This window comes from Aplidium turbinatum, chromosome 2, assembly GCF_918807975.1.
Source record: "Aplidium turbinatum chromosome 2, kaAplTurb1.1, whole genome shotgun sequence".
Classification (NCBI taxonomy): Eukaryota; Metazoa; Chordata; class Ascidiacea; order Aplousobranchia; family Polyclinidae; genus Aplidium; species Aplidium turbinatum.
In genome coordinates this window covers 48,822,449-48,848,069 of record NC_137473.1, presented here as the reverse complement: position 1 = coordinate 48,848,069, position 25,621 = coordinate 48,822,449, and the positions used below count along the sequence as shown (strand labels likewise).

The 25,621-nt window shown below is 38.5% G+C and overlaps 1 protein-coding gene across 1 annotated transcript; it reads left to right on the top strand.

Moving 5' to 3' along the window:
• The first annotated feature begins 11 nt into the window (after window positions 1-11).
• On the top strand, window positions 12-23,090 carry LOC145788262 (oxysterol-binding protein-related protein 6-like). The gene is made up of 23 exons (XM_082600042.1): window positions 12-148; window positions 345-428; window positions 1,057-1,110; window positions 1,726-1,839; window positions 2,484-2,609; window positions 2,959-3,034; window positions 3,895-4,172; window positions 5,243-5,365; window positions 6,664-6,820; window positions 6,994-7,094; window positions 8,038-8,148; window positions 8,703-8,828; window positions 9,141-9,219; window positions 10,217-10,407; window positions 10,664-10,788; window positions 11,732-11,794; window positions 12,399-12,487; window positions 14,053-14,131; window positions 14,673-14,808; window positions 20,451-20,595; window positions 21,064-21,190; window positions 21,887-22,009; window positions 22,957-23,090. Exons 1-23 carry the CDS (start codon window positions 83-85, stop codon window positions 23,069-23,071), a joined length of 2,688 nt encoding a protein of 895 aa, XP_082456168.1. The 5' UTR covers window positions 12-82; the 3' UTR covers window positions 23,072-23,090.
• The last annotated feature ends 2,531 nt before the right edge of the window (window positions 23,091-25,621 follow it).

Below are 25,621 nucleotides of genomic sequence, written 5' to 3'. Positions count from 1 at the left end.
ATTAGTCAAGTGAAATATGTAGTTTGGAGTTGTTATTTTGCTGCATACGTCAACAAAGATATTTTCATGTAATATTTGAAATATGGCGTCTATACCTTATGTCGCAGACCCATCCGGATTAACTTTAGCCACAACAGCTGGAAATCAGGTACAAACACCATCTAGGAAATTTATGGTGTTGCATTTGTTAATAATTTTAGATATAAAAGTTTGAGTTATTAGATTATGTGTATTACTAGATGCCGGGTATTCATGTATCATTCATCTGTGTACTCTTATGTCACCCGCAACACTATGCAGTAATTTTTTTTATTAAGTTGAACAATTTTGTCTTTGTGTTACAGATAAATGCATGTAAAGAATCACCAGAAAAATATGAAGGATACTTGTTGAAGAAAAAAAAGTGGCCATTGAAAGGATGGCACCGGGTAGATTTATTTTTTGTACTATCCTAGGCCTCTAAACTTCCGGCAGCCATCTTGGCCATGGCTGCTGATAAATCGTCAAATTGCCTCCAAAACTACCGTCTCGGTAGGCCATGTTTGGTCACCGGCATCCACAAGCCAACATTTCTCCACTCCGTTGATATTTTTAATTTTTTCCACTCGCGTTTGTACATAAAACTTTTTTATCTTTACTCGCATTTACAGCCTTTTTTCATAAACAAGACAAACTTTTACATGTCGATGAGAAATATTGCTAATAAAAGTTTCGCAAAAAGTCTGGCTTATCGACTTATAAAAGCTTGAAGACTAGCTCTACATCTACTTGGAAGCAATGCTTTTAAATGCAATGCAAATCTGTTTCAGAGCCCTATTCTTACCTGAATGAACGCAAAAACATGATATTAATTAACGGCTTAACAGATTTTTAAAAGCACAATTTGTTTTATTTTGGAAAGAAACTCTGGTAGGCCATGCTTGGTCGCCGGTAATATAAAGGAGCTTTGAGGCCTGCTATCCATATAATTTTTGTGAACAGCATTTGTGCTGTATATTATTTTAAGTCATACACTGTACCTGGTTTTAGTAAGGTATTTATTTTTTAACTTTACAGAGATACTTCTTCCTAGAAAATGGATTTTTAAAGTATGCCAAAAGTCCTCGTCGTGTAAGTACTATATACATTTAAGCTATCTGCCCGAGTGCCCGTGTACCTCGTCCAACACAAAAAATATCGTAGAACCCCATTCAAACTATTTAAAGCACTGTATTACTCAACTGATAGGCTTAATTTTTGCAATGTCTATATGTATCAGTTGCCAAAATGTGATTTTTAAACAAAGCGGTGGTATTTTGAGCTGCTGTTTATCATCATTACAGATACAATGGTACCCTTTTTAACCAAAAAGTAGTACTTCTAATGGTTAAAATACTTAAAATAGTGTTGACTTGTAAACGTTTTGAGACAAGTCAAAAACTTATCAAATAAATTAAGTTTTTATTGTAAATCTGTGATCTATCTTACAACCTAATTTTGGTTCACAAGAACTTTGAAAGTTTGCCATTACAGTACCGGATAAATTTACATACTTAATACTTATCAGTCCACTTGCTACATGAAACTTCTACTTTTGTTATTGCTTTAGTGGTGAAACAATTTTTCTGCATTGATAAAATAAAGTTGGAACTTATACTATTGATGAAAAGTGCAATATTCATTTTTGCAAGTAACTAAAATTGGTGAGTCACGTCAAATAGATGATTAGTGTTCCTCTTGCCGCAGCTGACGAAGAACAAACTCCATGGCATCATGGACATGGGAATGAGTGTGATGTCTACAAAGAAAAACGCTCTCACCATTGATCTCGACGCGGAAGATATTATATTTCATTTGAAAGTAATCATAATTGCGTGTTCAAAGTTTTTATGGAAAATGTTTCATGCTAATTTTACAATTATAAAGCTTTGGTAGAGAGTTTGCTTTGTTGAACCATAGACTAATAAAACAAAGTAACCTTAGCGGGTTCAACATGTTTTATTACACAGAGATACAACATAATTAAAAAAAATAAAACAAATCAAACATTTTCGACACGTACGTGTATCCACATCAGGATTCAGGAATTACTTAAATCTGTAATATACATAAAATGAAATGAAAATTATAAGATAAGTTTGAGTTGATTTATGTTTTTAATTATGTTATATCTCTGTGTAATAAAACATGTTAAACCCGCTAAGGTTACTTTGTTTTGTTTGTCTATGGTTTACATTAATAATTACGCATTATCATATCGGCAAGCCTTAACACAGTACGGTAATAAAAGAAAGAAAAAAATATTACAACTAAAAAATGTAACACTTCCTTGCCTCTAATGTTTGACCAGAGGAAGCTACGTGATGTTGCTCATACCGATGTGTTCTGCAAAAAAATATAACTGTGATGCTTTGAAGAACATGTTTAAAACTTTTGCTTATGTTATTTCTAAAGTGAAATCGACTTATCTTTCAGCTTTAAATAGCGCTTCTTTTATATCGTAGGTAAAGTCGATGAGCTTGTTCCAGTTGTGGGTTTCAAAACTGCGTATCCACAGAGACTTTCGCTTGATTGAACTGAAGAAAGATTCAACCTTGACTCATGCAACAACCACAACCAGTAGCTCAGAGGTCCAGGTAGCCTATTGCTGCAAATGCTGCTGCATTGAAATGTCTTTATAAATCTGACTCCATCGTTCATACCATATTAGGAACTGCCAATTAATATGGCTAAGGTCTTTTTAAAATGTGGATTGATCTAAGTATCGTTTTATGTGTGGATTTTATTTGAGAAGCACCTATAGAATTTTGTGGTGTTTCGCGCCCTATCGATACGCTCGGACAGCGTTGAAAGCATGTAAGGGGAAAAGTTTTGGCTTATCAGGCTTCCTCAGTTACTATGTTGTGCAGTTTTTAGCCTTGTTTAGTTGTGATAATTTAACTAATTTCTGCCTGGGATTGGTCATTTCATTCTTTGCAGAGCCCAGTCACGTACGTCAGCAATGAAGATCTTTTACCGAAGGACCAAAATCATGAGTTTGAATCCTGCAATCAAGGTAACTGATTCCAGTAAAAAATAGGAACAAGATTATTCAGTTTTAAATTAAAGGCTGCTCATGAACTTAGCTGTAACGGCTCAGATATCTTAATATTTTCTAATTCTGTTGTCACAATTTTAATTTTTGTGTGAGATTTGCATTAGCCATTTAAAGCAAAAGCATCACAAATTGAAGAAAAAGTGTCAAATTGACGTTTTTCTATCATTGCAATTTGATTGTGCTTCTGTTTAACGCAACGAAAAACGCTTGTTCGATTCCGAAAAGCTTTAAGATTTGTTTCCTGTGTTTAACTACCCAGCAACCGTTTTACATGCTAAAAAAGTTGATTTGCTGTCTGGGAATGTATAATTGTATATGTCAACTTTTTTTCGAAGAGTTCGGCAGTTGGTTGGCCTAATTTTCAGCAGGATATTAATCTAATCAAATTTGTTTTCTTGCAGTGGTGTATGATTTTCAAACCGTGTAATATAGTGAACAGATTTTTACACAATGAAGAGCTTTACTTGTATACGACTTTTTTTTACTTAGTAAAATGCATTTCCAACAGAAAAGTTGTTCCATCTGAGACAGAAATTCTTAAACCGAGAGTAAATCTATTTTCTAATTTTATTTTTTTCATTAAGTAATGTATTAGGAGGAATTCTGGTAATCTTGCTTGGTAAAGTGATAACATTTGCAAAAAAGGATAAGACCAACTGCCTTCGAGTGGTTTACTTCCAGATAAGTGCACAACGAACACCTGACTGCTTCAGGGGACTTGTGCATATCTGGTCGAAGAACAGTTGGCCAGACTAAAGGGTTTATGAACCTAACTGAATTAGAACCTCACTGTAGAAAGCGCATTTTTTGTATTTCAGGTCTACTATACGTTCAACGCGAAATCGCCTTATTACAGCAAATGGTTTCTGAACTACAAATGGCGACTACCTCTGTCATTACAACCATAGTGTCCATGCCCCCACCACAATCACCTAGCTTTTCAAAGAAAGACAAGGATAGGAAATCTAAAAAGATCTCCAAAAAAGCTCAAAAATCAAACACCGTTATTTCAAACAGCAACTACGCCGGTTCAAGATTGTCCGCAGAGCTGAGCGCCGTTGTAACGCCTACTTTCCTAACTGCCGATGTATTCAAGGTAAGCCAACTCTCCAGCAAGCAAAGCGAGCCTTTTTACATTGATTTAACGTCTGCGAGTATTAAATCAACGCGGATACGATCATTTTTGCTTGTTGGGTTGTAGTCGTAGATACTCTAGCTCTTCAGTTTTCAGTTGCAAATTCATTCAGAAGGTATTGAACAGGCTTCAGATATTTTGTTTTAATTTTGTTCCTTAATTTGTTTTTGAGCCAACCCGTGCGTGGACTGTCAGCTTAATAGCTTCCGTTCTGCGAAGCGCTGTGAGAAGTGGTGGACTGTCAACAAAACTGACAATGAAGCGTCTTGTCAAGTTGTCATTGACCAATATTATGACGCGTTTCATAGCAGGAAGTGATTGCGCAATACCAGCCTCGGCGCCACCCAATGTAATGCAGTCACCGGTGTTTAAACAAACACGTTTCCTTGCTGGGTGTCATCTGATTTTTTTTCTCGGCTCTCGGCTAGTAGTAAGAGCTGTGATAATGACATTCGAAAGGTCACCGGTTCGACGCCACTGAAGAGTGTGCGACTGTATCTCTGGCAGAACGTTTTAAAACGTGCCTGAAGGTGGACACGAAGATTGGGTTCTTTGCTCTCTCTCACTCTCTCTTCCTCTTAATCTAAACCTTCTACCACGGAGCACAAGCACGGTTACGACATAAATCTTGAAGTTTAATATTCATATTTGTCGCAAAATTAACTTTAACTTTATTAGCATTTCAAGCTTTGTACAAATGCAGTTGTTTTTCAGCAATTTGCTAAACGCTTGCTTTGAAAATCAACCTCCTGCGAATTTCGTGGGAAACATACAATTTATTAAATTTAATCTTTTCACAAATGCCAAGTGTATCTTACGGGCAACTTTGTACTGTTGATAAAATGTGGTGTTTTTTCTTTGCACTGCAACACACACGAATTTCAAATGATTTTTGTACCAATCACTGAATCAGCTTCCCTGTTTACTGCTGTAAAGTTCCAATCTGTTTTTGAGTTACTCACGGCAGGCGATTTGAACTCTAACCGGTATCAGTTTAAAATCGTAACTTGATTTTTATGCTTTGTTTTCAGATTCCTTCCTCCGTCGACAACATGCATAATTTAAGTCGCAGTAATCCAGATTTGACTTTAATCTCAACTCCAAATTCCATGCCACCAAACACCGAGGAGGATTGGAGCAAGAAACAACTTGCCGTAAGCGCAAAACAATTGATTAAGTTTCGACGATGAAAAGCGATTTTCTGTTGGCCGGAAAAAAATAATTAGCGACGTTGCTTGGCATTTATTAGGCACACTCAATAGAGATTTCATTAGCATTGGCCTAATGGAAAACTTTAAATACAATCGATTGACTTTAAAGCCAAGTGCTTTTATTTCATCATTTTTTGTTTCACAAAGGAATGAATTATTTCATCTATTGTCAAGCTAATGCAAATATCATAGAATTATTCATTTGTTCCATTTCATAATTGCCAATTTCTGTAAGATGCATTCACCGAAAGCGCCAACTGCTTGGTGATGCTATAAAATGATCACTACCAATTCTTTCTTTATATTGATTCAACATTTGCGGACGATATTTCAGTTTAAACTAATGTAATAATGAACTGATTAACTGCTTGAGATTTTTATCATCACACAGCAGTTGGCACTTTCGGTAGACACATTTCTATGGCACATCTTTCGAAGTGTTTCTAAACTTAAATGTCCAGCCTACTGCATGAATATCACCGTCGCAAGCAGTCACTTTTTTCTTCCACTTTTATTGGCTACATTTGCTACAAGATAATTTTTGTTTCTGTTTCTATCATTTTATATGGTCATGTCGTGAGAACTTTTATTCAACGTCTCCGGACGTTGAATCAGCGTAAAAAAGTACTGTTTTTCTGGCTGGCTTATTATAATACTTCACATGCAGCACTTCAATGTTTTTGTTTTCATAATTCATTTCTTATTCACATAGTTTAGTACCCTTATCAACGTTGTGTGGATGTAAAAATAATTATATATTTCATGCTCTGGACAGTTATTTTCTGTTTTTACACTGAGATACTCGATAAAAAAAGAAACCAATCATACCAGATTCAGTTGGAAGTTGTATTGTTGTGCAACATTGATGGTTGTATGTTTTCGACAGCTCACACATTGGTGACATTGCACAGTATACACTATACAGGTAGTTCAAATGACTTTGGAGTAGCTCTATTAGCCGAACAAAGTATGTTTGGATAGTTTCGATAAGTTTTTTTGGAGTATGTGCTTTTGTGTGCTTCTAGTAACGCATTATCAAGCAGTGCGCTATCCCATCCTATATGTGGTGTACTGTTTTGCAGCATGCATGCTGTATTGACACTGGATATTTCAATCATTAACCTAACATAGATTTCACACTTGCAAAATACAGTTTTAATTTAATTCTTCACTGACTTAAGCGTCAGTTACCGCAAAAAACTATGCGTAACTTAAAAGTTCAATCAAAAACAATTGTGCAGGCTTCAAGATCGGTTCAATCCACCCCGACTCGAGCCAATCCATCGCGGACAGCGACATTTTCTGAGTCCTCCACGTCATCACATACTTCTCCGCTGGCGTCCGCTTTGAGCGAGCTCACGGATAAGCAAAGGACATTTGTTTCTGGCGCTTCAAACGGTGAGAAAACCTCTTCGCATTGCAACCGCTTTACCAAACTTTGTCGCGTGATGAGAGAAATCCCCGCTATGTGAGCATCATACGTAACTATGCATGTCATGACCAAGCAAGGAAATTAGCTACTTGTTGAGTTGTCTCGTTGCTGTTTGAATTATTACATTGCTACCTTTCAGTTCAAACTTCTCTGTCATCTATTGTTGAAAAATTTAAACAATTTGAAGAGATGAACAAGAAAAAGACCAAAGTTGCCCAAACGAAAAGCACCATCACTCAGGTGAACTAGTAACTTAAGCACCAAAGTTTAGTTTTAGTTACATTGATTCAACGTTTACAAGCGTTGAATCAAGTAAACAATACCACATTTGTGAAGCTGGAAACTTACCTGTTTCAATTTGCCAAACACGTATAATGAAAGTTCTTCAACATTTAACGCCGCCAAACGTTTAGATATTGTAGTTGACGAAACCATTCTTTTACATATTTTAGGTCAGGACAAAGTTCGAAAATAATTCCTTAATTTTAGAATTTAAGTTGGTTGTTTTTTAGTGGTTGCTTGTCACGAAAAAAACATAAAATTTCTTTGTTTTAGTTGGAAGCGACAGTTTTCTTTTTCGTCTGTTATAAGTTCAGATCAGTCTATAAGATGATCCGTGCGTTTCGACCCGGATACTTGCTGAGTTTGATAAAAATTAAATGTAGATCTAAATTGAGGCAAGCTGCTATAGAACTTGCCATTTCCGGTAGGATTTATTTAGAAAATTCAATTTTGGGACTATTTCAAGCTTGAACACTTTAATTTTTTCAGATTTGCACTTTTTAAAATACTGTACACGTGTACAGGATTAAGAAGTGCCTCTCTTAGAACTTTGACTCCTAGCTACTAACGTGCAATAGGTCACAAGATAATGCGTAGGAACAGGGGCGTAATCAAAGGGGGAATTACCCCTCTTCCCCGAAATATTTTGAATAAACATTTTACCTTCTGTTACAGCATTATTTGACAGAGTTTTACCATGAATGTAGGCTGAAAGTGCTCTCAGAATGCGCAATTTCAAAGTATGTTTTCAAAATCTTTGCTTTTGCAAATCATTGCTGGGCTCACCGACATGCGCATTGTGCAATAATACTTATTTGCTCCCCCCCCCCGAATTTTTTTCTGGCTCCGCCCCTGCTTAAGAATGATCTCAACTTTAAGCTTTTAGTCTTTCTTTCTTCAGCTAACCAACGAGAACAACGAACTTCGATCAAGGCTGCAGAAGATCCACAACGACTCCTCACTTGCAGAGCCAGTTGTCCCGGCCACACAACCTCCGCTTAAGCGAAGAATAGTATGTCACTATAACGCATTCTTCCAAATATACTACTTGGTAGAATCGCATCTGTCATAGTCAGTTATTCAGCTTTATGTTTAGATAATATAGGCATGAAAAAAAGCACGGTATCTTTGGAAAATGGAAGACACCATACTCGAGTTTCATCCTTGTTTGTGGTCATCATATCCATGTGTCTTGAGCGGGTCCCCGTGGATATGCACTACTGATGGTCCCCAACAAGGGTGAACTCAAGTATGGTGTCTTCCATTTTCATTCCATCGAAGCCTCAATGGCCTTACAAATCCCCACGTCCCTTTAAATCTTAAGCATCTTTGGGATAGGCGTTCAACCCACAAATATAAAACCAGGAAATAAAATCATTTTCGCTCATGTCTTGCTATTTGCATAAACTTTTGTGGAAGTAACCTCATAGCTCGAAATCGATTTCTTGCTAAATATGATTGAATGCATTTAAGTGCAAATCAATTATTTTATAGTGTGAGCAAGTGATCTTTCTTTGGTCTGTAACTCACGTTTTGTAAGGGGTTTAACATGTTGTTCTTTTTCAGACAAATAAGTCTGTAATGAGCCGATTTCTTTCCGAAAGTCAACTGTCGATTTCGGAAACAGTGTCGGACATGTTTTACGACGCGGAAGAATATCTGATCTCTGACGAGGGCAGTTCCTCTGATGAGGTGATTCAATTTTTTTATTGTATTAACTGGCATTAGCTTTACTTTTTCGATTGTTCAAGCTTTTGTTGATTCTGCGATAATTCTGCAACCTTTGAAGATGAATGATCGCATGTCTCTGGTTTAGCTTTGACCAACATGTTAGTAGTGCGAAGGTTTTGCCATATAGATCAACACAGCAGTTTTCTAATATCGCTATTTAATCTCTCACTTTTCGATCAGAATTTCAAAAACTAAACATTCCACTGGTATTAGCTAATGCGGCGTAGAAGTGTTAAGTCTTGGGGGTGGTTCTAAGTGCCGTCGCATTTGCAGGAGAGCGAGCTCATAGAGGACGAGGCCTCCAGCGAAGCTGAACTGTCGGATGGAAGCGAAACGACTTCCACACAAAGTTGTAAGTATATCCCTTCTTCTTTAGCACAAGTCGTAAGCCAGACACCAAATCAGTCGTTTTTTATATTGATTCAACGTCTGATTTCCTCTCTTGGAATGAACACGTGGAAGTTTTGTTGTAAATCTCATGTCCCATTCCGCTTGCCACGTGATCGTGGGCAGCATCATGTGATACGGTGATTGCGTTTCACGTGACATATCTGACGTAGTTTAGTGCTTTTGTTGACTCCGTAACGCAGTTTACGTGAGGAATTTATTTAATTTCGTCGATGACTGCTGGAAAAACTTTGAAAAGTTTAGCTTAAAAGTCAGATATTTTTGAGTTTAGTTTTTGATTAGGCTACCAAGTTACAAGTTTCATTACATTTTTGAGAAAAAGAGGTGTTGCACCCCAGACTGCAAAAACCGTCATTTTTGCATTGATTTAACATCTGAAGACGTTGAATCTATGTAAAAATGACTGATTTTGTTGTCTGGGACTTTTCATTACCTTGTTACTTGCCGCTCCAACTAAAACAAACAAACTGAACAGCTAGTGCATGCCTTTAATTTATTTCTACTTTGTTGTAAGCATACATGATTAGACTTTTGTGCCATATCAATTCAACCCCAAAAAAGCAAACAAATGAATCAAACGTTTTTCATTGTTGGACGTCTCTTCTACGTGTATGTGTTGTATGAATGTGACGGTGCACTTTGTTGTGTTATTTGATATTACAGGCGCGCGATACAAGAGAACAATGGTACAACAATTTACTTGCCTATTCACGTTTTATCAACATCATATTTATGTTCAAGAATTATAACTTGCGCTTTGCAGATGCCGAAATCCGTCATGTTTACATTGATTCAACGTCTGCAGACGTGGAAGTTTACATGTTTACGTTGAATCAATGTAAACAAGACGGATTTTGCTGTCTGGGTTTGACTCAACGCTTTTAAAGTACAACGGGTTGCAATCATATTTACATCATATCAACATCACATTTACGTTCAAGTGCCGTATGAAGTCGAGGAGATCGGTGGTGCAGCTCCGAACCTGCAGGCGACGAGCCGCCGCACCAAGTTGCCGTGCCACAAACCTGATACCGATGTTAGCCTCTGGAATATCTTGAAAAAGAACATTGGAAAGGACTTAAGTAAAGTCGCGATGCCTGTCACCTTAAACGAACCTCTGAACGCCCTCCAGGTAGAGATGGTTATTTTTAGAGTTTTTTAGTTGGATCAACGTTTGAAACCGTTATATTAACGTTAAATTTAAAATAAGTTTTCCGCTTTACCCATGGATCAATACTTAATACTTGAAGGACACTTTTAAAATCGATAACTCTCTAGCAGCTGACAATCTCGTCATCTTTAGCAAAACTGCTTTATAGTTATGTCGAATTCAAATCAATTAAAAGACCAAGATAAGATTGACAGCCGACTCGCATGTGATTCTGCAGCTTCTCTGCGAAGAACTGGAGTACAGCAGCTTGCTGGACAAGGCAGACAGCTGTGACGACCCGTGCAAGCAAATGGTCTACGTAGCCGCCTTTGCCGTGTCCGCGTACGGTGCGACGTACACTAGGTAAGACGCGGCTGTCCTTGTTTTTCCCAGACCGCGAGCCTGTCGCTTTTTACATAGTTTCAATGTAAAAACGACTAATTTTCTGTCTGAGTAATTGTATCTAGATTTTTTCAACTTTTTTTCGACATGGCTATACAGTATACAATGTACATAGTTTTGCTTTGTTATTGCTGAGCCATTCATCAGCTTCGAGTCAATTACTTTTTTCGCCGCCAGGCTAACGATTTGAATTTTGAAAGTAAGGCTAACTGAAACCGCGTTATGCTACGACTTGGAGCTATTTTTTGCTTTAATCTGACATTTAAAAACATCGAATATGCGTAAATATACCTCATGTTTGTTTGAACGGTTGCTCGGTTATGAAAGGATTGTAAGCTGCTCATTGACCGAACGTCCAAAGGTGTGTTTTTGTGCTGACGGTCTCATCTCATTTCATTGGGTGTCTAATGTCCACTAGTTGAATGTCGCAAGTCAATAATAGCTTCAGACAATCACGGACAGAGAGTGGAATCAATTTTTGTTCATAGCTGATTGGTCATGATCATTCTCTCTTAATCACTTCTGTTTTGTTAAGTTTGTTTTTATCGTGCTTGCGCTAATGCTTGATGGTTAAAGATTTAGCTTTAGTGGAAAGAAGAGAAAGCCAACTTTCGTATCCACCATTTCTTTGAGAATTTCCTTAAGTATTCTGTATGCTCTTGATAGGTGTTGAACCATGGTGTTGAACTAACACCCTTCCTAGTTTGATGCACGTATTTCCGATTGTCCCTTTTGTTAATGCTCGTCAAACCTGCAAAATTCTTTATTTTTACGTTAATTCATTGTCTGCAGACGTTGAGTCCAATCTGAAAGTGATGCATTTTGCCAGTTAAATTAGCAATAAGGAAGAAACGTCATAATCAGTCATTTTGACTTCACTTTCACCTTAATGCTTTATGTTTAGAGCCGGCCAGAAGCCATTCAATCCCATTCTTGGTGAAACTTACGAGTATATGAGAGAAGACAAGTGAGTTGGTGGTAAATTTTGTATTTTGATTTTGTTCCATGAGACGTTGTGATGGAATGGGACAGATTCTCAGTTTTCTGTCTTCGTTTTTTTTACACATCATAGGAATTGACTCACGGAGACTTTATAAAATCTTTAATTAAGGGAAAAAAAGTACCGTAGTCATTTGCACTAAATGCGAAAGAGTGCAGAAGATATGCTTTTTTGTAATGTTGTGTCTATGTATGTCGTATTGCTATTATCACTCTTACCTCTGCCATCGCTGCCCTTCTTTCGCTACAACATTTATGCGAACTAAACAGTCCTGCTTGCTTCTATCCAAGTTTCAATAAATGGCTTTGTTCCCCAAAATGATTAAGGTCAATATTTTGTATAATTTTTTGTACATATTGTTTTTGGTCTCTTTCAGCTGTGGTTGGTTATTTTTTCCTGATGCGCAAATGCTATTTGGAGAACTTTTTAACTTGTTCTTGTTTTGCTATCTGCATAGTTTGAATAATGCTATTCAACCCAATTGTTCGATTATCTTGCGCGGCAAAAACGCTTCTTCTTTGAGTATTGTTATGTTTGCATAATTTTTACGTAAGATTTACATTACTTTCAGAGCGTTTCGTTTCCTGGCCGAGCAGGTCAGTCACCACCCTCCCATATCGGCCTGCCACTGCGTGGGAGAAAACTTCGAGTTCTGGCAAGGTGAGAAAAAAAAGACTATTTTAAACTTCAAAAAATTGACTTTGCATTATGAGTATGTAGAGTTGCCATGTTAAAGTTCTCAACGAAAATTTGATTTCGTCATGGCGAGGTATAACCAGTGCTTCAAGATTAAAATTTTCACGGAACACTTTAAGGTTTTAGTATTTTAAAGTTAGAAGGAAAAGATTATTTTACTAATAAAACTTTAAAGAATTACTTGTGAACTCAACTAGCCTTTAAAAATATGAAAAAGTTGTTTTTAACGTTTTTGAAACAACTGGTTTCAAATATGCCTTGTACGTCTCAAAACCACTTATCTGGCAACCCTGGTACGAGCATCACGTGATGCGTCACGCACTTTATCAGTAGTTATCCGAGTTGAAATAAATTACATAGTTAATTTCCATCATTCTGTTTTATACCCTAGTTTTGTCACAGCAAGTTTGAGTTGCCGCCATGGCATATGCGCTACTGCAGCAGTAGTCTATGCCATGACGGCAAGTGCTGCTGCATAGAAACCCGTCCATGTTTTCCTCGACGTGACCATTTAATAACGTGTGAGACTATTCAATCTGCTCATCCATCCGTGAAACAACGTCAAAGGACGAAATAGTTTTATACATTTTTCAGCAAGTTAGTTATGTGCTCAAATTGCGTGGAGCGTTTATGGCTTTACGGTCATCGCATATGAAATAGGGTGGCTCGTTTTTGAACTTTTTTTTTAATTCTTTCGGGGTAGTAGGGAAATGGTGCCAATGAGTGAGAAAACGCTCATGACATAATTTGAGATTCGTAACAAATTGTCTTCAGCCTCCTCATGGGGCCCAAAAATCGAAAAATGGGGTCAAAAACGCATTTTTTTTCAAAAGTATTTTTAGTTTTGGTAGATACAATATTGTTTAGATATATCTAATTAGTCTAAGAAAAAAAATTGGAGTCATTTGAGCTATTCCTTCAGCTTCCTCACAGCTTCTGAAAATTTCCATTTTGCTGAAAATTTTGCATTTTTGTGGGTGGTTACATGATACATAATTGCGTTAGACATTTTGCCAGCTATAAAACGTCATTGTATTTCTCTTTATAGACCTGCCCTGAGCTGTTGCGTCATTTTTTAATGAAATTGGGTGAATTTGGTAGGAAAAAGTGACGTCTTTTATTTGAATTTACGTCACTGACGTAGTTTGTAGTTATGTAACCACAAATAAAAATGCGAAATTTTCAGCAAAATGAAAATTTTCAAAATCTGTGAGGAAGCTGAAGGAATAGTTCAAATGACTTCAATTTTTTTTTTTAGGTTATTTAGATATATCTAAACAATATTGTAACTACCCAAACTAAAAATATTTTTGAAAAAATTGCGTTTTTGACCCCATTTTTTGATTTTTGGGCCCCATGAGGAGGCTGAAGACAATTTGTTACGAATCCCAAATTTTGTCATGATCGTTTTCTCACTCATTGGCACCATTTCCCCACTACCCCGAGAGAATTAAAAAAAAAAGTTCATAAACGAGCCACCGTAATATGAAAGCAATGCGTGTGCTTCATTTCTGCATTCATGTCTGCAGATGTTCGCTTCAAGAATAAGTTTTGGGGAAAATCGCTTGAAGTATTTCCTGTCGGATCTGTTCACGTACGCTTGAAGAAGTAGGTCTCATTCGTCTTTTGGATGTAGTTTTAAAAGTGTCGAACTCGCAATATGTCACTTTTGAAAATAAGGCGTCTTTAAACATTTGAATTGCATCTGAAATCATGTTTGCTGTTCAAACGTTTTCCATCAAAAATGAATTTTGGACACTTTTTTTCAAGCTGCAGATTTGTAGTCACATTCAGCTTGTTACGCCATTCTTTTCCCCATTGCCAAGCCTAGCTCTATTTCTTACGTTAGTTTGATGTGAAACGATCAAGCGGCACAATGAACTTTTTCCAGCGATGGAGAAGACGCATCGCCTGTTTGCAACGAAAACTTCAACCTTCAAAAAAACATTGAATGTTGCTGTTTTAATGTAAAAGTTTTTCTTTGTGTGAAAGCCCAGTCAGCAAACCAGTCCTTTTTTATATTGATTCAACGTCTGCAGACGTCTCTTCCTTCCTTAAGACGTCTGCAGACGTTGAATCAATATAAAAAAGGACTGGTTTGCTGACTGACAACTCCTTTTTCTTAATTTGCTCAATCTCTCATGCTTAGGCAAGAGCGGGTGTACCATTGGAAGAAGGTGACATCTTGCGTGCACAACATTATCACAGGGACTAGGTGGATAGAACATTATGGAGACATGGTCATCACATGCGGGAAGGACACGTGTAAAATAACCTTTAGCAAGGTGTGTTTTGTCTTTATCTTCTCGCACTGCATTTCGGCTTCTGGCAGTAAGCTTTTGATTGTAATATACCTCATAAAACTCAGGAAAACTTCGCTCACGAATATTTGGCAATTATAACATACGACAAGCTACAAAGCAGGAAACCGCAGAGGATAGGCTGCTTTGGAGATCTTCCTCTGATGAAGATGTTGCCACGTTTGAGAAGAGCCCATCTCAAAGGTTGAAAGAAAAAAGAATACAAAGAAAAGAACGACAACTACACCTCCAACCAATTCTTCCAAAGGATCTTAAATGTCCCTAATGTAACCGAGCTTTTAAAGCCAGACTTGGACTCATTGGCCATTCAAGAACTCATCGTTAGCGTTTTTTTATGCGAAGACCATCATCCTCGAAGACGAGGGATAGCCATCACCTCATAAACTTATATTCATGCAGTAAATTTAGCATTTGATTCTCTGCTGATGATTCTTCACCTCCTAATTCGATTTTGTCCCCACTGTTCGAGGTGGAAATTTGATACAGTTGGAGTAACGTTTATTTTGCGTTATGGTCATTGCCTAGTGCATTGCACCGGGTCACGTGCACTTGATTACGTTGTGCCGCCCTGTGGCTGTGAGTAGTTGGTAATTACGGCAGCAGGACTTCTTGGTAGCTACACAATGATTTGTCCTTAGTTCATTTTCTAGCTCTACTCGTGTTGAGACCTCTTTTCAATTTCTTTACGTTTACCTATAAGCGTAACAGTGGTGTCAGAAGTAAAATAGAATCTACGTTGCAGTTTTCTGAAGTGAGAAGTTATTACATTGTCGCAGTGGTTTCTGCACAAATTAGTTATGGAAGAAACAGTCAAAGCAATGCTAGCCACAATGGAGAAACAGCAGGAACAGTTTTTATCAACGTTAAATGACATTAGTCGAATGCAAACCAACGAATCAGCGCCAAAGTTTGAAAGTTTCAACCAGGATAAGGAAAAATGGAAACAGTATATGCAAAGGTTCTTGCATCACATGGACATTTACAATGTTGCAACTGATGACAAGAAAAAGGCATGTTTGTTATCCTGGGTTGGACCCGAGACGTATAGCTTGATTGAGAATCTTTTCGGCGACAAAAACGTACGTGATAAATCGTTCAACCAAATTTCAGATAAGTTAGCATCGCATTTTAAAGAAACCATCCATGTTCAAGCAGCGCGCCATAGTTTTTACAACTGTAAATTACAAGTGGGTCAGTCTTATAAAGATTGGACAGCAACTTTACGAGGGCTTGCTCAAAATTGTGAGTTTATATGCAAAAGTGAGCAGTGCAATCATCTCAGCTATGTCGACGAGCAGATTAGAGATGTTATTGTATTAAACACCCCACACCCTGAAGTCAGGCGTCAATGTTTGACGAATTTAAATTTTTCACTTGATGATGTTCTCAACAAAGCTGAAGTTTATATCAGAACTGTGCAAACCGATAACATCCTAAGAGGGGAAGGGACATCAGATGAAGCAGTTGTCGTTAATAAGATGTCCGCAACCTACATTAAGAAGAGAAAGAAGCCTTCAGTTGGTCCCACGAATCAAGGTCGCAAGGCGTGGAAGTCATGTCAGGATTGTTTTTCTAAACATTCTAAGGGTGAATGTCCGTTCAAAAGTTACGTGTGTTACAAGTGCGGAAAAAAAGGGCACATCAAATCTGTGTGCCAGGCAAAGGGGTTACAACGCCAGCAGAAAGACCGAGTAGAAGCTATAGGCCATGTAAGCAGTTGCAACCAAATTCAAAAGACACCTCCATGGAAGGAAAAGCGGAACTCAAAAGCTTACCAACGCATCGGAAAGCAAATTTGGATCCGTGCCGAAGTTAACGGCAAACCGTTCACGTGCCAGTGGGACACTGGCTCAACATGTTCCATGGTTGGATTAGATGGATACCACGAGTTAGGTTCTCCCACGTGCTATCCATCAGAAACCTCACTACATGCTTATGGTGGTAGGCCTTTGCATGTTAAAGGTCAATGCTTCGTAAATGTTAAAATAGGTTGTCAACTAAAGTCAAGGATGAAGTTAATCGTACTAAATGAAAACAAAGGCACAAACCTAATGGGTCTAGACTGGAGTGACAGTTTTGGCTTGACCAGTCAGGGTATTTCGGTGTTAGATCAAGTTTCAGACAAGAAGAAACATCTCGTATCTTCACAAGTTCAGCAGACAGAAGAATCCTTACTAAAGCAGAGGGAAAGGCAAGTTTCAGCTTTAACTTGCAAATTTTCCAGAGTTTTTTCGTCTGATCTTGGTAAATGTGTTAAGACAAAAGTTTCTATACACTTAAAACCGGAAGCAAAGCCCGTTTTTTCCAAACCAAGACCAATTCCATTTTCCAAAAAGCAAGCTATCAAAGAAGAATTGGACAGACTTGTGGAGCGCAACGTTTTGCAGCCAATAAATTATAGCGACTGGGCAGCTCCGATCGTAGCGGTGTCGAAAGCAAATGGAAGTATACGAATTTGCGGCGATTTCAAGGAACTGAACCAGCAAATACAAGTGGATCAACATCCGTTGCCGACGTTGGACACGTTGCTGGAATCACTGGGAAAAGGTCAGTACTTTTCTAAAATTGACTTGTCGGATGCTTACTTGCAATTAGAGCTTGATGACGAAGCAAAAAACTTTGTGTCATAAACACACCTTTTGGTCTTTTCCAATACAATCGTATGTGTTTCGGTGTGGCGTCAAGCCCAGCCCAATTTCAACGTTGCATGGATAAAATGATTTCGGGAATCCCTGGTGTAGCAGCATATCTAGATGATATCTTAATTACGGGACCGACAGAAAAAGATCATTGGAATAACTTAGAGAAGCTTATGGATCGTTTAAGCGAGTATGGGTTTTGTGTTAAAGTACAAAAATGTGAATTTTTCAAGGATTCGGTTGAATATCTTGGTCATGTAATCGACAAAGACGGCAAGCGACCGTCGAGCACATCAGTCGAAGCAATAAAACAATTACCCCAGCCGCAAAACCTCCAAGAACTTCAAGCTTTTCTAGGGAAAATTAACTATTATGGTCGTTTTATAGCAGATCTTCCAGACAAGGCAAAACCTTTAAATTCTTTGTTGAAGAAAGGAGCAGTGTTCAGGTGGACACAACATTGCAAACTCGCTTTTCAACAACTGAAGGAGGACGTGATCAATGCAACCACGCTAAGTCACTACGATGAGAGCAAACCACTCATACTAGCCACCGATGCATCCCAGTACGGAATAGGAGCAGTTTTGATGCAGAAGCACGATGGTGTGGAACGTCCACTCGCCCATGCATCGAAAACTTTGAGTGAAACGCAGAAGAGGTACTCACAAATTGAACGAGAAGCGCTCTCTATCATCTATGGAGTAACGAAGTTTCACCAATACCTGTACGGTAGGAAGTTTACTTTAATTACGGATCATAAGCCACTAGTTTCGATTTTCTCACCAAAAAAGAATCTACCAGTCCTAACAGCTCAGCGTCTTCAACGATGGGCTATTACCTTAATGGCATATCAATATGATATTCAGTACAAACCAACTAATCTACATGGTAATGCAGATGGACTGTCTAGATTGCCTATGGGGTTAGACAAAACGTTTGACGAAAACGAGGAGAGAGAGAATGCAGAGGTTTCTCATTCTGTAGAGGAAACCATGGACGGTTTACCTTTAACTTCGAACGAGCTTAAAACAAAAACGCTTCGCGATCCGGTCTTAAAATTAGTTCTGTCGTATATCCAGGACGGTTGGCCTAAAAGATTACCTGACAATGATAAGCTGCGCTGCTATGCTTCGTATAAAGACTCGATGTGGGTAGAAAACGATGTAATACTTTTACAACGTGACGGTTTTCCACGAGCAGTAATTCCGAAATGTTTGCAGGCACAAGTTTTAAAACTCTTGCATGAAGGTCACTGGGGAATCACCCGAACGAAGCAGATGGCACGCAGATACGTATGGTGGCCGGAGTTGAACAAAAGCATCGAAGAGATGGTGAAGTCGTGCAGACCTTGCAGGCTTGTCGCAAAAGCTCCGGACAAAGAGTACCAAGCATGGCCGAAAACTACAAAGCCGTGGCAGCGGATTCATCTCGACTATGCTGGACCTTTCTTAGGAAAGATGTGGCTGATTTGCGTTGATGCACACTCAAAATATCCTTATGTTTCTATGCAGAATATCGGACAGGCAACTTCTAAAGCAACGATCAGCGCACTTCAACAAATCTTTGCGATAGAAGGCTCTCCGGACACGATTGTCTCAGACAACGGAAGCCAGTTTACGTCCGGAGAGTTCAAGACATTTTGCATCAAGTTAGGAATACATCACATCACCTCGCCAGTGTTCCATCCTGCTTCAAATGGCGAAGCGGAACGCTTCGTCCAAACCTTCAAAAGGGCGATGGAAAAAAACTATAAGGGAGAAGTGAGCAAGCAAAATGCTCATCTCTTAGTAGTCACAACGTACAGAAGCACACCTCACCCATGCCTCGACTGGAAGACTCCAGCCGAAGTTCTTCATGGGCGCCAGCCGAAAACGCTATTGTCCTTGTTCTCGCCAAAGGAAAAAAGTAATTCAAAACAAGAACCTGCATCTAATAAGCGAAGCTATGAAGAAGGTTCATTAGTTTATGCTCGAAACTATGCATCTGGTTCGAAGTGGCTCCCGGGTACGGTAATTAAAAGACGGGGACGTGTCCTGTACAACGTACGAACGGAACGAGGTGTTTGGAAGAGACACATCAATCAACTTCAACCCAGGTTTCAAAACGTTCATGCTGAAAGTAAAAGTGACTTTTCTGATTCAAGTAAAGTTGAGGTTGCACCAATTCCAAAGAAAGATTCCGAACCGACCGATACCAATGAACACTCTGGGCACAGTAAAGCTGTCCCACAGAGACGCTATCCAGTTCGAAACAGACGCAAACCTGATTTTTATCAGGCTTAGTCAATACGTTTGTTAGTCGTATGTGCTTCTGACCCCAATTGTAATACGACCATTATTGCAGTGATCTGTCAGAAGCACTATATATATTGTGTATGTTAAGTCGTGAATACTTGGTTAGTATCACCCTCCCTTAGCTGTAGGCTGATGGTTTATTTCTACTGCTAAGTGTTAATTTATAAGGGAGGAGTGATACAGTTGGAGTAACGTTTATTTTGCGTTATGGTCATTGCCTAGTGCATTGCACCGGGTCACGTGCACTTGATTACGTTGTGCCGCCCTGTGGCTGTGAGTAGTTGGTAATTACGGCAGCAGGACTTCTTGGTAGCTACACAATGATTTGTCCTTAGTTCATTTTCTAGCTCTACTCGTGTTGAGACCTCTTTTCAATTTCTTTACGTTTACCTACAAGCGTAACAAAATTTTTATCTTAAAAGCGATTTTCTACACTCCGTTTCTTCATCGCATCTTTCCAGACAACAAATTAGTCGTTTTTTTTGCACGTCTGCAGACGTTGAATCAATGTAAAAAACGCTGATTTGCTGTCTGGGTTCTTCAGATGACCTTGTTTGCCTCTTCCTTTACCTCTTCTTTCCATGCTCTTTTTTGGACGTTCTCATTTCCTCTTTCCATCCACTCTTCCCATAGACATAAAGATCTCACCATGTTGTTGCTGTACCCACCACAGAGCGGCTACTGGAGCACAAAGAACGGGGAAGTGAATGGGACCGTTGTGGACCGCAATGGGGATCTTAGATACAAACTGCATGGCAAATGGTTTGAAGGGATTGATTGCGACATGGAGGGCAAAACGAGAACCATCTGGCGGCCAAGTAATGTTAATTATATTATTGCACTATGCTTTTTTAAGGTTGTTTCTGACTTGTAATTGTATAATGTAGTCTTTGCTGATTTATTGCCCATTAATTTTTAAGGTTTATGAATTGTACAACTAATGTCTAATTGTACAACTCTAACCCAGAATTGTACATGGACCTTAGTTTTGGACCACAACGTGAAAGTTTATTCGAAACGCAAAAACTATTCTCGAAAACCAAACACAAAAAAACTGAAATTAACAGTTTTTGAACGAATTAAAAGAAACAAAAGCATTTTGGCCCAGGCCTGCATGAAGGTGTACAAAATGTGGAGATTTCAAGCCAAATATTTTTCAAAATTATCTCCAACTTGATTAACCGCTTTGCTTCCCAAAGCCTGTGTGGACTTAAAATCTATCGTAATTTTTTTAATAGTGTTTTTACTTAGTTCCTCTTTTCACAAAGAACGCCATTCTTGTCTAGACCCCCTACCTGCAGACTACGAGAAGCAATATGGCTTCACCAGGTTCGCCATCGAACTCAATGAGCTATCTCCTGACGTCACAGATCTGCTTCCGAGGACTGATTCCAGATTCAGACCAGATCAAAGGTAGGTTGGCGCTTGGAGAACTATTGTGAAAAAGGTTGTTTGGTTTGTAAAGCAAGTCGTTTTAGTAATCGTAAATAAATACCAAGTAATCGTAACAAAAATCCATGTCTTTTTGTTAGTTGAATCAGTGCATAGTTTAACGAACACGCAGTTCGACAAACAAAAATAGAAAGGTTAAGCAGATGTTTTTAACCTTTTTGTGCCTCTTGACGATTTTCTCAAGATAATTTGCCTCATCAGCTTTTGTAACTCAGAAATTTTTTTTGCATTTTTCATGTATTTCGTTGTACTGTATTTTGTTTAATCTCTTGATAATGAAATTTACCCCCAGAGAGTAAAATTTTTCCGGATTGAGAATGCTTGGTCAAGCAAAGAGAGTTCATTCCCCCATATGTACAGTTGGACGGTGTAATACAAGACCAGCATTTTTCTTTAAGTGTATAGGCACGCAGTGAATCAAATGCTTTTACAGGCAACAACACTTCAGCAGCAAGCTAATATTTTTCACTGTCAACCTCTGCGACCAAGCCAGGGTCAGTGGGTTAAAACCTCTAAAAGTACACCAGACTATCAGTTTTATGCTTCAGAAAAGGCTTTTTCAGTTCAGAGATAAATACTTCCTCAAATCAACTGCTCAATTTGTATAGAACTTTGCAGGCTGCATGTACATGTGAAATATTTTTCTATACTCGTCAGATGCTTGGAAAACGGTGACGTACCAGGAGCAGAACGAGAAAAAGTGAGAGTGGAGCAGCTCCAAAGAGAACAGAAGAAACAAAGAGAGTTGAAAAACATTGACTATCAGCCATGTTTCTTTCAGTAAGTTCAATTTCAACCGTTTGAAACAAAAATACACCATTTCAACGCAAATTACTTGTCTTTCTGTTCTTTTTCAAACGCAGATCAAAGATTTGCCATAAAGCCAAACTCATGTGTGTTAAAAAAATGAAAAGTTCTTACTGATTCCTTTTCGAAGCAATTTTTGTTTCGTTATGTATGGTTGTCGGACCACTCGACATGCGACAACTCAGCAAGTGCAACTCAGCAAGTACATTTCAGCTACTGCCAAGTCAGCAAATGCGATTTACTTGCTCACGTCGGACTTGCTTGGTTATCGCTTGCTAAACTGAACTTGCTGGCTTGTGACATGTCACGTTTTGGCTTGCTCAATTATTACTTTCTCAGTCTCATCATTTACCAACTTCAACCACTTGCTAAAATGTTGCTAGCTCAGTTGCACTTGCTCAGTGGTCTCTTTCTCACTCCACAACAGCTGACTTGTAGGAGACTCTTTTGTATCAACCCATGTGCTTGAATTTTTGTGTTAAGTCCGTTAAAGCAAGGTCCATAAACGCGAGTCTTTCCTGCGTCGTATTGAAATTACAACGGTGCAACAAATCTAACCCACCTCCATACTGCAAAAAGTGCAAATTCAAGAAAGCCCCGCCCAGGCACGGTGTTCTAACTTTGAAATTGTTTTCAGTTGACACTGTGTGGACACTTACCCACAACAACCATAACTCCAGCCAGTAAATCAGTCCTTTAAAAAAATGATAATTTACTAGCTGGGGCGATTTTTTTATTGAGAAATATGAGAAAATAGCCAAGCTAAGTAATTACATGAAAGAGCTTGGCTATCTTAAAAATACGCTTAGTTTCTGCATTTATTCTCTTTATTATTTCGTTAGATAATTTGCTTTTTTGTACCTGGGACAACAACGCTGTTTATTTCGATTAAATTCGTTTTATTTGCTTTATCTCTGCAGGAAGGTGAATGGCAATTCAGAAGATGAATGCTCTTGGATATTCAAAGGGGACTATTGGAAGCTCAAGGAAGATCCCGGCTTTAAAAACATCCAAAAACTTCCAACACTTTGGTGATTACGTCAGACGTTTGATTTGTTGTCTGCAAAGACGTCATTCATTTTAGTTGACGGATGTGTTGCGAATGAACCTGTTGGTAACGGTTTTCGCTTATTTTAACGTTAAGATTGATCATTTCCGTCTTGTTTTTTTTTTAAACCGCACATTCCGGAAAGGAATTTTTGTTCTTTTTTACTTTAAAATCAAATCAATATTAGCTAATTTTCTACATTAATTGCACATCAGTTTATTTGTTTCTTGCATACTGGTAACAAGTGATGTTAAAGTAGCTTCCACTAGTACTGCTGTATTTTACCTCTTGTTTAGGTTTGCAGAGGTTCTCAACCTATTTACTCTGATTTATCCTCTTACTGACCGTCTAAAGGCGAAGTCATCCCCGATAAGATTTGAAACATTTCTTATAGAGTGTGTACTTTCTTTAGTGAGTTTACCCTCTTGATAAATGAAAGTTATCCCTGGAAAAAATTTCACTCTTGTTGTAATGGAGAGTTCAAACACAACATGTCAACAGTTTGTTCTGCGCCGCGTGCTGGTGCTCAGACAATCACACTCCATTGTACTTGTGAAATAGAAACAGTAAACTTATGTCCAACTAAAGTTGGTTGAGTTTAACCCTATCGCGCCGAGGCAGGTCTAATTCTGCATTCCGCATGAAGCGTGGTGTTAGTGGGACATTACTCCTCTTTTTGGAGAGAGAGCGCTTACTAAGCTAGCACAGATGTGTACGTCATTATGTTGTTTGCCCGCTGTTGCTATCAACTTTACTGAATTGAGATAATGCTGCCATGAAATACGCTTTCGTAAAACAAGTAAGCTTTTAAGCTTTTTACTACTTCATCATCGCCATCATGCCGGATCGAAATTTGCTGACGTCCAATCCTTGCAATACAGGGTGCACCAACTAACTATCATCAGACAGTCATGCCACTGCTGGAGGTTGGCCTCCGCATACGTTTTCACACCATTCTGTCTTTTGCTGTTCTCCTCCAGGTGATACCAATCTTTTCTTCAATGTCATCTGGCTATCTTTTCGGTCTCCCTCCAGTTCTTTTGCAATTTTTAATACTTACGTTTTGAAAATTACCCTCTTTTCACGTTTAGTGCCATAATTCAATTGGAATAAAATAACAATTTGAAACGTAGCTGAATGACTTAAGAAGAAAACTCTTAGCATTCCTTCGCTTACTTTACATCACCTACTCTTGGTAGATTTTAGACATCCATTTCACTGCATACACTTACGTAAAGCCAGGATATACAATATTATATTCTTAAAGTAGTGAAAGAGCTTCTTCTAACCGATGCTTGTTAACTTTGCTAAAGCCAGTTATTTCCAAGATGAATAGAAGTTACTTTCATCTAATCAACACTTTCAAGCTGGGGCATACAAAACTATTTATCACCTGGGTACACTGGCTTTTCACTGAAGGTAATACTGGAAATCTAATAGAAAAAACTAAGCTTTCTCGTATTAAATCATGTTTGTAGCATGTGAAAATAAAATTTTAATTTAATTTGAAGTAGAAAGATGATGGTTGATTACCAAGGCCTACAACGTCGTGAAGAATTTTTAAATGCCATGTTTGTTTCCATATTGCACTTTCTTCGTATTACAACGACAGTTTGTGTTACCGACAAAGTAGGATTTTATATGTTATCCTTACAGTACTTTTACATTTTCACTAGTACAGGTGTACAATCAATTATAATCTAATAGATTGAGGTTCGCTTTTAGCAACATGATCGTTGCTTACTTCACAATGTAGATGTAGATATTAACAACCTGTTTTAGCCTGATGCGAGTTCGCTGTCGTAGCAAATTACACTAGCTTTCGGAACACTGTTTCCTAGTCATGTGCTATGACGAATGGTGTTGAAGTCACTGAGTTGTTGTTTTATGCGGCTCTTTTGTTTGGCTTGAGGCTGCTGTCTGTTAAATGTCTGTGTTAGGCGTTATTGCTGTGAAATTTTGTTGAATCTGTTAATTGATAGATTAGGAGACTTAGTTCTTCTCTTTCGGCACAGTTGTTGATATTTGGACTCTGTCTACTTATGAAAATGGCCTCTTTGAAGGGTAATGGTACCGCGTTGTTTTCTCTGGCAATGATAGTAAATTCAGAGTCGGCGAGGCACTGTTGTTGATGATCAAAGACTGAACTTCTATCTGAGCTAAGCTGTTCTTTCAGGCGGGAGAGGAGCGGGCGGATCGTGCTGCCTATGTAGATTTCGCTGCATGTCTTACATATGATCTTGTAAACACAGTTCTAGGTGGTACACATGTCGTCGTTCCGTAGTGGGCAGTCTTGTAGCCGGCAAGGTTCGGCTTTTTGTGGTTTTTGAAGTGCGTTTCGGAGGGTTCGAGAGCGTCGAAAGAGGCGGACTGGCAAATCCAGGTCTTTGAAGACTTTCTTTACTTTACGGTCTGCGTCGTCGCTCACAAAAGGAAATTCAAAATGTGTTGGGTTATATGGTGTTTGGGGTTTTGTCTATTTTGCTGGTGTCGTCGTCCAGACGGTTGCTTAAGAAAGTCCTTGGGGTATCCGTTGT

What these genes read in the sequence shown, in the direction of transcription:
- LOC145788262 (XM_082600042.1), top strand. Translation starts at nt 83, where the DNA reads ATGGCGTCTATACCTTATGTCGCAGACCCATCCGGATTAACTTTAGCC. An exon ending in GGAGCAAGAAACAACTTGCC is followed by an intron (nt 5,366 to 6,663) that starts GTAAGCGCAAAA and finishes ACAATTGTGCAG; the next exon opens with GCTTCAAGATCGGTTCAATC. An exon ending in AAACTTCGAGTTCTGGCAAG is followed by an intron (nt 12,488 to 14,052) that starts GTGAGAAAAAAA and finishes TCATGTCTGCAG; the next exon opens with ATGTTCGCTTCAAGAATAAG.